This window comes from Callorhinus ursinus, unplaced genomic scaffold (genome assembly GCF_003265705.2).
Source record: "Callorhinus ursinus isolate GAN/ISIS: 27379988/994484 unplaced genomic scaffold, GSC_fseal_2.0 scaffold15, whole genome shotgun sequence".
Lineage (NCBI taxonomy): Eukaryota > Metazoa > Chordata > Mammalia > Carnivora > Otariidae > Callorhinus > Callorhinus ursinus.
The window spans coordinates 5096346-5108605 of record NW_027397077.1 but is presented as its reverse complement, the minus strand read 5'-3'; the positions used below and the strand labels follow the sequence as shown (position 1 = coordinate 5108605).

General features: G+C 38.6%; 1 protein-coding gene across 3 annotated transcripts in view; it reads left to right on the top strand.

Annotated features, from left to right (window-relative positions):
* Positions 1–12260, top strand: part of SMARCC1 (SWI/SNF related BAF chromatin remodeling complex subunit C1) — a 172706-nt gene that overhangs the window by 53535 nt on the left and 106911 nt on the right. For all 3 annotated transcript variants that reach the window (XM_025884852.2, XM_025884851.2, XM_025884853.2), the window contains exons 7-9: positions 2038–2107; positions 7273–7348; positions 10615–10740. In XM_025884852.2, the coding sequence (XP_025740637.1) occupies positions 2038–2107; positions 7273–7348; positions 10615–10740 (272 nt within the window). The remainder of the gene's footprint in view (positions 1–2037; positions 2108–7272; positions 7349–10614; positions 10741–12260) is intronic.

The following is a 12260-nucleotide window of genomic DNA, read 5'->3' as shown; positions in this document are numbered from 1 at the left end:
TTGGCAACTCTGTATTAAACATTTTCTTATACCACCACAATGTTTCCCAAGGTAGCTATACCATTTTACAGTCCCATTAGCATTGTATGGAAATACCAATTTCTCTACATTCTCATCAACACTTTTTATTTGCTCTGTTTTTATATTAGCCATTCTAGTGGGTGTTAGGCAGTATCTCTTTGTGGTTTTGATTTGCATTTCCTTAATTGTTAATGATCCCATGATCCCAAATGTCTTTTCATGTGCTTTTGGGCCATTTGTACATCTTCTTTGGAGAAATGTTTCATTTGCTCCTTTGTGTTTTTTTTCCTTTTTTTTTTTTAAGATTTGTTTATTCGTGGTGGGGGGTGGCGCAAAGGGAAAAGGAGAGAGAATCTCCAGCAGACTCCCTTTGTGGAACCTGAAGTGGGGCTCGATCCCATGACCCTGAGATAATGACATGAGCCAAAACCCAAGAGTCAGATGGTCAACTAATGAGCTACCCAGGTGCCCTCCTTTGCTTGTATTTTAGTTAGACTATGTCCTTATTGTTGAGTTGTGAGAGTTATGTATATATTCTCAGTTCAGACTAATTTTTACTCATAAAACTGGCTGTTTTATTGGTTCTGTGTAGCATATGATTATCTCTGGGAAGAATGTGGATTTATATCTCTAACCATTAGTTATTTCTGCTACTGGGAAAATTTCCAAAGGCAATCACTGCCACAGTCTCTTTCTATCAAAATCAGCTGTAAAAAGAATGAGTATTCTTTTTTCTTTACCTCCTAAAGCAGCAGAGCCTTTGAAGATAGATTTAGAATCCTAAAGGGCAGTTCTTACTAGTTAAAAGAGTCAGTATATTTTGTTTGTTGCTACATAGTGAGTTATGAAAGACCAACTGGCCTCCTCTTCACTTTTTCCTTGGCCATTTTGGGATATCAGGTTAAGGACCTGGCTTGATTTCTTCCTATTCACTTTCTCTCAAGATAGTAAGGTGAACTGTTAGGTGCTTGAAAAAGAACACAGGCTTGGGGCACCTGGCTGGTAGAGCATGTGACTCTTGAGCTCTGGGTGGTGAGTTCAAGCCTCATATTGGGTGTGGAGCCTACTTCAAATAAAAATTAAAAAACAAAACAAAACATAGGCATGTGGGCTTTCATGCCTTTAGTCAGTGAAGCTGGGACGATTTCTTGTTGAAATTGGCAATGAAAAGCCACTTTTACTTAGCTGGTTTCACTTAAGTTTTTCTGTTTTGCTATTTCTTGGGTTTCAAGGGGCTTGCTTTATTAATTTCCTCTGAGCACTAGAGACAAGTTTGCTAAGCTAAATTTAGACTACCAAAGAAACACCCCATAACTAGTACTAGAATGTAGATACAATACAACTATAATTCAAATCAATAAGGGTCATCCTGTAAATTTGTATAAATTTACACCTATCTTTGGTAAGGAAACTCAAAATAAAAATATCTAATATGATCATATGCTTAAACTGTTGTTGGGAAGGCTAAATTAACAGATAGGATGCCATTAAAAAATAATAAAAATAGTATTATTAGTAAAAGCTTGATGTAGCAGTCTGTGAAGTGCTATAGGATACCAGAGAAAGTGAATCTAGAAGAAGAAGAGTATATGGTGAAACTTTCATCAAGGACATGAAGCAGGACTTACACCTTGAAAAATGTATAGTAACTGCAAAGCCTCACAGAAAGAGGGAGGAGAGGTTTTACTTGGAAATGTGGTAGTAAAGAATATAGTGATCGTGATTTGGATGGAATTGGAGAAACAGGCAGGTGGGTGGGAGGGGGGAGTATTTTACTGCAATGGACAGTTGGATTTGCCAAGAGTAATGGATAATAGGCCTGTGCTATAGTAGTTCTGAATACATGGCTGAAAAACTTTCTCTTAATATAACAGATATAACGTTCATTTATGAGAAAAGATTTTGGGGGGGATGCTTATGAGCAAACCAAAAATTCTAAGTAGAAATTAAGTCTAAATAGCAGTTTATTCATTTATTTTGTTAGCTTGACTAAAGTATTTTCTTTTTCCCTTTCAGAAGAGTGGTTGAGACCGGTGATGAGAAAAGATAAGCAGGTGTTAGTGCATTGGGGGTTTTACCCAGACAGGTAATGTCGACATGTCCTGAGATCTGGTATCAAGATTTTTTTTCAGTGGAAGCCAGAGTTATTTATGTATAGTTTCATTTTCGGAATAGTGACAAATTTGCTTCAGTGCTTGATCTCACTTTTTGAGTCTTACTAAGTTACGGAATTCAATTCAAAGCCCCAGTTTGCTGCATTTGCCAAAACACCCCTTCAATATGGTATTAGACTGCTAATATAGATTTATTTCCTTCAAGAAATGAATTTTTCTCCCTAGTATTTTATGACTATTTAGTTTTATTTGTTTCTTAAAAAATCTTTATGCCATACTATTAAGAGTGAATTATTTTATTTCCAAATAGAGTTTTTCTTCTTGGCAGAAATTTATTTCCCTATTGTCGTTACTACTTTGAAATAATCATAGCTCATACTGTGCTTCGTTCTCTAAGTATAGATAAAGAATATTATAAATATGAACTAGATGTTAGTGAAAATGGTAGTCCTTTTTAAATTTATACCGTGCCTACATAGGACACTGATAAATAAGGATAACCTTCCATGAACTTCATCTTCTTAAACTTACAGTGGAGCTGTGGGGAGGATTGTGACCATTGTGGGTTTTTCATGTCAGACTGGTCCTGTTTCATCTATACCCCTGTCCACTTTTATTAACCTTCTCATATTATTGGAAGCAAATCCCACACATAACATTTTAATGATAAATATTTCAATATGTATTTCTAAATAATGCCTCATTTGTTTAAAAAAATAGGGTAATATTGTCAAATCTAAAAAACAAAATTCCTTTATGTCATCTATTCAGTATTGTCATATGCGATACATATTAATTTATAGATTGATATTTGTTGGAAGTAGAATTCAGCCACATTTTGTGATTATTATCTTAACATATTTTTCAGTGTCTAGGTTCTCTCTTTGTCTTCCCTACCCACCTGATCACATGCATTATATTATTTAAGAAACCAGGGTGTGTGTCCTATAGAGTTTACCACAATGTGGGTTTTTTGTTTTTTTTTTTTAATGCCATCACTGTGGTGTATTTGAACATGTTTCTCCATTCTCTGTATTTCCTTTAAATTGGCAGTTGGATCTAGAGTTAATCAGAGTGTATTTCAGTTTATGGAGGGAATAAGACTATTGCATAGATGTGTGTTCTTCATCATCTGATGATGACCCATAATGTCTGGCTGTGTGCTCCTTTTTTCTTTTTTTTTTTTTTTTTAAGATTTTACTTATTTATTTGAGAGTGAGCAAGAGAGAGAGCATAAGCAGGGGGAGAAGTAGACTCTCCGCTGAGCAAGGAGCCCAATTCAGGGCTCGATTCCAGGACTCTAGGATCATGACCTGAGCCAAAGGCAGACGCTTAACTGATTGAGCCACCCCGGTGCCCCCTGTGCTCTTTTTAAAAAAATATTCTTTTATTTATTTATTTTTAAAGATTTATTTCTTTATTTGAGAAAAAGTGAGAGAGAGAGCATGAGCATGGGGAGAGGGAGAGGGAGAAACAGGCTCCCCGCCGAGCAGGGAGCCTGATGTGGGACTTGATCCCAGAACCCCAGGATCATGACCTGAGCTGAAGGCAGACATTTAACCAACTGAGCCACCCAGGCACCCCAGGTTGTGTGCTCTTTTTAAGTTAATCTATTTGAATAACTATTTTACTTATAAAGATATTTATTTATTTATTTATCTTTTGAAAGATATTTATTTATTTATTTATTATTTATTTATTTCACAGAGAGAGAGAGAGAGAGCGCGCACGCACAAGCAGGCAGAGGGAGAGGGAGAAGCAGGGTCCCCGCTGAGCAAAGAGCCCAGTGTGGGGCTTGATCCCAGGATCCTCGGATCATGACCTGAGCTGAAGGCAGACCCCTTACCCGACTGAGCTACCCAGGCACCCCAGGATTTTAATTTTTTTAAAGATATATTTATTTGAGTGAGAGAGAGAGAGAAAAGGAGTAGGGGGGAGGGACAGATGAAGAAAATCTCAAGCAGACTCCACACTGAGTATGGAGCCTGACGCAGGGCCCGATCCCATGACCTGAGCTGAAACCAAGAGTGATGCTTAACCAACTGTGCCACTCAGGCACTCCTGTAAAGATTTTTTTTTTTTTCATTTTTAAAAATTTAAATTCAGTTAATAAACATATAGTGTGTTACTGGTTTCTGAGGTAGAGGTCAGTGGTTCATCAGTCTTATATAATACTCTGTGCTCATTACATACGTGCCCTCATTAATGTCTATCACCTAGTTACCCCATCTTCCTACTTCCCTCCCCTCCAGTAACCCTCAGTTTGTTTCCTGTGATTTAAGAGTCTCTTATGGTTTGTATCCCTCTCTAATTTCATCTTGTTTTATTTTTTTCCTCTCTTCCCCTATGATCCTCTGATTTGTTTCTTAAATTCCACATGTAAGTGAGATCATATGATAATTGTCTTTCTCTGATTATTTCGCTTAGCATAATACCAGGATATTTTTTAAGGAAGGAAATACATCTTTAGATATGTTCAGAATTCTAAGAGTGTATGCACAGTTTTCATACGGGTTGAGTTAATGAGAACCAGATTGAATCAGCTTTCTGAACCATAATTGATTCCTTTAAATGAACTAACAGATTTTTAAATAATATTTAAATGAATTCTTCCTATAAAACATCTCTAGTCTTGAGGCTTCAAGTAGTCCTTGGCACTGTTAAGCAAACCTTTCAATATTATGGGAAATCCTAAAGGAAATCAATTTGCCCTTTGAAACATTTAGATGGAAACTCAGATTTACGATGACTAGCTTCATAAGTATACAGTTGAAATAAATTTTATGGTAACACAGTAAAAACATGTTAGCCTGTTTGCTAACCTTTTCTTTATGTTTCAGATAGGATATAGTGGCTAGTTTGAGTCTTATCTTCTTAAGGCCTTGTTCACTTTCTTTATTAACTATATAGCAGTACCCCCACCCCCCTCATCTGTGAGGACTTCATTTTTTTTTTTTAAAGATTTTATTTATTTATTTGAGAGAGAGAATGAAATAGAGAGAGCTTGAGAAGGGGGAGGGTCAGAGGGAGAAGCAGACTCCCTGCCGAGCAGGGAGCCCGATGCGGGACTCGATCCCGGGACTCCAGGATCATGACCTGAGCCGAAGGCAGTCGGTCAACCGATTGAGCCACCCAGGCGTCCTGTGAGGGCTTTATTTTAAAGACTCCCAGTGTATGCCTGAAACCATGGATAGTACTGAATCCTATATATACTATATTTTTTCCCTGTATGTACATACCTGTGATAAAAGTTCATTTATAAATTAGGCACAGTAAGAGATGAACAGCAATAACTAATAATAAAAAAGAACAGTTGGAATGGTATAGTGTAAGAAAAGTTATATGAATATGGTCTCTCTCTTCTCTTAAAATAACCTTATTGTACTGTACTCACCCTTCTTGTGATGATGTGGGATGATAAATGCCTGCGTGGTGACGAAGTGAGGTGAGTGGTGCAGACACTGTGATGTGTTAGGTTTCTGCGGTCAGAAGGAGGACCATCTGCTTTCAACCACGTTTGACTGCGGATAACTGGAAGTGCAGGATGTAAAACCCGGGGTAAGGAGGGACTCCTGGAGTTTGTGCCCTCACTTCTACCTCTGTGACAGTTTGTATTCAAGACTTTTAGAGAATGTAAGGTTATCAGTTGCTGACTCACCATTGTTATCTTTTATCTATTATAATTAATAACTTGGCAGAGGATCTTTTTCTCTCCAGCTCATGTTTTAAGTGTTCCTAGAAAACTTTTATCAGAGTGCCATTCGTAGACATACAGAGCAGTGCTTGTTCCTATGCTTTTGAACTGACTTCTGAGTAGTGGCTGCAGGGAGCCAGTGCTTGTTACCATACTTGTATTTAATTTAGATATCCTTTGCTTTTACAGTAATTTATTGGCCAGTATAGTAGCGTTGACAGTTTCAATTTGGTAGATAATTTTATGCTTACCTCAGAGTTGTAGAGGAGCAGGGGGAGTGATTCAAGAGAGAACCCTTGTGCAAAGAGGTGTGAAGATATGAGGGGTGAGCCATATGATACCTGGGTTGCGAGGAGCCTCTATAAAGTGTTTGAAGTGGCCACTGCCTGGCATTTTTAAAGAACGCCATGAAAGCCCAGGTGGCTCGACTGAAACGTGATTTGAGGAGAGAGTACTAGGAGACGGGGTCAGAGTGGCAGTCAGAGGACCAGATCATGAGGCCTTGGCAATCCACCGTAAGGATTTTGGCTCTTTGAGTGAGGTGGGAGTTGTTGGAAGGTTTTGAGTAGTGGTATTGTGGATGGACTTGATTTTCTAAAGGATCACTTCGGTTGCTTGTGAAAAATGGACTCAGGGGCTTTGGGCAGAAGTAGAAGGGTGAGAAGTAGATAGATTCTGGGCATATTTTGAAGATGGAATGAACTGTCAAAGTTGTTAATTGGTTGGATTGTAGGATGTGATTGAGAATGAAGTCAGGGATATCTCCAGGGATTTTGGCCAGAACAATTGGAAAAATGGAGTTGGCATTTACTAAGATGGGGATGATTGGCTAGGGCATATTTTTGGGATCAGGATGGCATTGCATGTTGAATTTTGAGTGTTAGTTTTGAAAGACTTCTAGAATATGTAAGGGGAAATGTGGATTTGGCAGTTGGATTCATGAGTCCAGCATTCAGAGAAGAGGGCAGATGCGTAGATATTTGAAGCTGTAGGTCTACATGAGATCAAGAGAATGAGTAGACAAGAAGAAGAGTATTCGCAAACCAAACTGGGACCTTCCAGTGTTGAAGAGGTTTGGGAGAAGAGGAGAAACTGGCCATGTGGGATGGGGAAAGGCTGTGGCTAGAAGAAATAGCAGATGATAGTGCTGTCTTGGAGGCCAAGTGAGGGAAATGCTTTGAGGAGAGAGCGATCTCCTTATTAAAATTCTGCAAATTCTGTGCACTGAGGCTTGAACTTTGGACTTAACAGTGTCAGGATCACTATAGACCTCTACAAAAGTGTTTTCTTGTCGGAGTGGCAGAGACAAAAGTGTGTGAAATATTACTATTACTTGATACTAAGAGTATTTCTAAAATACAGTTTCACCTTTTTTATAAACGGTCTTTTTAGTGAATGAATTTGGATTCTAAGCTGTTTTTCCTTTTCTCATTTCCTTTGTAGCTATGATACTTGGGTCCATAGTAATGATGTTGATGCGGAAATTGAAGATCCACCAATTCCAGAAAAGCCATGGAAGGTGAGAGATCCTTTTTTAAAAAAATTTATTCTTATATAACTTACAGTTTTTCTCAGCTCTTTTCACAACAGTGTTTCGGGGAAATACAGAATGAGGATCTTCCTTTCTTGTCATCCTATTAAGCTGTCCATGACCACAAAGAACTCATTATCTAGGTCTTAGCAGAAATGTTTGCAGTGGAGTTTGAGGAGACCCCAGAGTCCAGTTACATTGTGCTTTGAGGTGATTGAGAGAGGAGTGGGAGGAGTGCAGTTGAACCTTGGTGGTGTCATTTAGGAAGGCTGGAAGCCATGCCTGCACAGCTCTTAACGATGAAACAGACTTATTTTATTAGTCATTTCTGTCAAAATCATAACAGCCCATGTATCAACTCTTATTTTTTGACTTTTAATGTGGAAATAATTCTGAAAGTTGCAAGAACAATATAAAACAACTACTTTATAAAACAGCTACATTATACTCTTCTTCCAGATTTCCCTGTTTTTAATTATTTCAGGATACTAATTCTTGAAACAATATAATACCTGATATAGAACCCATATTCCGTTTACACTGGTTGTCCCAATGATGTGGTAAGTTTTATACTAAGTCTCTTCCCTGATCCAGGATCCAGTTCAGGAGCACACACTGTTGTCAGATCTGTTTAGTCTACTTTAATGTGGAACTTTCAGCCTTTCTTTTTCTTCTATGAATCTGGCATTTTGAAATATATAGGCTAGATTTTTCTGTTTGTTTTTGAATGTTTAGAATGTCTTTTTTTTTTTTCTAAAGGAATTTTTATTTAAAATATTTTATTTATTTGTCATAGAGAGAGAGCACAAGGAGGGGGAGTGGCAGGCAGAGGGAGAGGGAGAAGCAGCTTTCCCACTGAGCAGGGAGCCTGACACATGGCTTGACCCCAGGACCCTGGGATCCTGGGATCATCGCCTGAGTGGAAGGCAGATGCTTAACCAACTGAGCCACCCGGGCACCCCAGAATACCATTGAATATCCGCTGTTGATTCAAATGTTCTCTTTTGTTTCCTTTAATCTGAAACATGACCCAGTGCTTCCTTGCCTCTTTTGACATTTTTGAATTTGAAAGGATTCTTTCTCATTTGGAATTTGTCATCTTTTTTCATCAGATTATGCATCCTAGCAGAATATTGCATAAGTGAAGTTGTGTCCTTCTCAGGGCATCATATTGGGAGGCATGCCCTGTCCATCTGCTTCTTGTTGGTGTTGCTGGTCACCCAGTTACAGTGTGTTCTGTTGGCTCCACTGTATAGTTCCTTTTTTTTTTTTTCCACTTGTAATTTATAAGCAGTCTGTAAGAGATTCTTCTGGCCATACAGATATTCTGCTTCTCATCAAAATCCTCTCCATTGCCCAGATTTAGCATCCACTTGAAATTCTTGCCTGAACCAGTCTTTTCTTTGATGATTGCACAGGGATAATTTTCCATTCTAGTCCTCCCTCCACATTTACCAGTCGGCTTTCAGAGTCCTTCCTTTCCCCTCATTTACTTTTTTATTCATCTGTTACCAGTATGGGTTTATGGAGTTCTAATGTTTCAGTGGTCAGTAACTTACTACTTAATTATTTTGGTGCTGAAGTTATTTCATATTTGTCTACACAGGGAAGGATTGTCTAGTCCCAAATTCCAGTGTACTCCCTTTGAACAATTCCGTTGGATAATAGGAATATGTAGGCTAGGTCTGTGGTTTCAACATTTATATCTCCTTCTATATCTATACAACATTCAGAGAACCCATCATTTTTAAAATTCCTACCCAGAGAAGCAAAAAAAAGGCAAGAGAAGTTGCCATGTAAAGGGCTTGGAAGAATCCTGAATCTAATTCTCACTTCTCCACTTCCCAACCTTGGCTATCCCTGAAAGGTCTCCACAGAGCACCTGTATACTTGACAGGGCAAGGTGATAGGTCTGATGATAGGTCTGTGTAAATGTCCTCTTTCGTCGTTCCGTAGAACTTTGTTGAAGGCATAAACATAGAGACATCCTTCATGCCTAGAGCAGTCACTAGGCCTTTTGCTTTGAATGGCCTAATGCTGTTGAATGTTTTTATCAGTGGTTTTCATCAGAATAAAGAAAACATGATTAGTGAAATAAGCCCAATGGAGAAACATAAATCCTGCATGATACTGCTTTTATATGGAATCTTTTAAGAAAAAAAAAGCTCTAGAAACAAGAGAGCAGAGAAATGGTTGCCAGCAAAGAAGGGCTAGGGGGAGTAAAGTTGGTAAAAGGGCACAAACTTGTAGTTGGGAGAAGAATTGTCTGACGATCTAATGTGAAACATGGTGACTAAAGTTGATGACACTGTATTGTATAATTGGAATTTGCTAAGAGAACAGAACTTAAATATTCTCACATAAAAAAGTTAAGTATGTACAGTGATGGATGTGCTAATTAACTAGATGGGGGGATCCTTTCTCAGTATGTATGCATATCAAATCATCATGATGTATACTGGGAGTATCTTACAATTTTATTTTTCAGTTATACCTAAATAAAGGTGAAATGAAGACAAATGACATGATTATCAAATTAAGGGCCAGTTATTAAAACCTCAGTCTTTGCAAAACCAGTGATGCTTTCTTACTGTATGTAGTAACATGGAATAAAGATTAGAAATGGTTAAGTTGCCATTCACAGGTCTTTAATATTCTCATGGTTGGGGTTTTCATTTTTATTTTTAGATTTTGTTTATTTGAGAGAGAGAGAGAGTGAGGGAGAAAGCACATGCCCATTTGAGAGAGCAAGCGGGATGGGGGGAAGGGGGAAAGGACAAGCAGACTCTGCACTGAGTTCCGGAGCCTGACGCAGGGTTTGATTCCAGGACCCCGACCGAGAGCATGACCTGAGCCAAAACCAAGAGTCTGAAGTTCAGCCGATTGAGCCACCCAGGCACCCTTACAGTGTCATGTTTTTAAACTTTTATGTAATTGAGGCTTTTGAGTTGAGAATAAGTCTGCTTCTTTAATGTTGAATACTTTATTTTTATTTATTTTTTTAAGATTTATTATTTATTTGACAGACACAGCGAGAGAGGGAACACAAGTGGGGGGAGTGGGAGAGGGAGAAGCAGGCTTCCCGCTGAGCAGGGAGCCCGGTGTGGGGCTTGATCCCAGGACCCTGGGACCATGACCCGAGCCAAAGGCACACACTCAACAGCTGAGCCACCCAGGCACCCCAATGTTGAATACTTTAAAAACTGCAATGATCTACTATCTATATAGATACACATGCTTGAATGTGGTTTTAGGTTCATGCGAAATGGATTTTAGACACTGATGTTTTCAATGAATGGATGAATGAGGAGGATTATGAGGTGGACGAGAACAGGAAGCCCGTGAGCTTTCGTCAGCGAATTTCAACAAAGAATGAAGAGGTATTTGGTTTGGCACCATTTTTCTCCACTTGATGTTTCTTCTGTTTCTTCTTTCTGGGCCTCACTGTTGTCAGATCTTCATTAATAAGCTCTGACATACAGTCCAAGGTGCATCACTCATCAGGTATGTGGAAAAGTTAACCAAATAGCCATACAACCATCTCAGGAGCTGGCCTTCCCAAAGAAGGGGCATGATGATCTCAAAGGGTCATGGAGATGTAAAGTGGCATATGCACTGTGGCAGCGGTATAGCTGATTTTGTTTTCTAGGTCTGATTTTAATTTTGTGAACCAAATATTATTATGGGATAATGTAATTTAGTTGGTTTTTCAAGGGAGAACTAATTTTGTCTTAATATTCTTTAATAGCTTTGTTACTGTACACACAGTAGTTAGTACATAGTATCGGCCTCAGAGGTCTCAAAGGTAGAGTTCAGCCCTTTCTAAGGTGGGATAATGTGGCATTTATTACTCTTTCATCCTTTAAGAAGCCCAACTACCAAAAGTTTTAACCATGGTTCTTGAGAAGCCACAATCTGCGAGGTAGGTGTGTCGCCCGGAGGGAGAGGAGTCTGAGAAGGCTTAGATGTGTTGGTGTTGGCTGGTGAGTGCTTAGGTGAGATTCTCATTCCTCTTCACTGGGGACACATCAGGTTTTTGCTTTTTGTTTTGTATTGTAGTTCTTTGAAAAATTTTGGAGACAGAAATACTTTTAACTGTTCACTTAGAATGTACCATTCTCTCATATCTGTTTTCAGCCCTGAGACTTTCTTACTAAAACTCTTGGGCGCACGATATGTATTTTTTATTTTTAAGAAAAATATTTTAAAACTGGGTCTTGTTCATATCCTTTCTTTTTCTTTTTCTTTTTTTTTTTTAAAGATTTTATTTATTTGACAGAGAGAGAGAGCGAGAGAGGGAACACAAGCTGGGGAAGTGGGAGAGGGAGAAGCAGGCCTCCTGCTGAGCAGGGAGCCCGATGCGATGCGGGGCTCAATCCCAGGACCCTGGGATCATGACCTGAGCTGAAGGCAGACACTTAACAGCTGAGTCACCTAGGCGCCCCTCATATCCTTTCATTTTTAACTGGTCCTTATTTGCTGTGGAATTTGACTTAAATTTTATTTTTTATTCAGCCTCCCCCCCCACCTCATATGCTTACATATTTGATTTCCCTTAATGCGTTTCCAACCAATCTTTTTTGTCATTAGGAATAGTCTAACTTCTACAGCACATTATTAAGGAGGCTTGTCCATAGCCATCTCTGTTCAGATTTAGATGGCTTATGTATTAATTTATTCACTTATTTTTAGTGTAATTCTATAAACATGCATTTAATATCACTTTTTAAAAGTTTAACTTTGTACTTACCATACAGTGTGGACAGTTTAGATTTTCTTTAAAACTTCTTATGTAGGCCTGTAAGATGACTTAGGTTCCAATTTGATGCTACCGAGCTTCTGAAAGGAAACAGAGTTGTAAGGAGTATGAATATACCAGAGATGATGAATGTTTAATTAA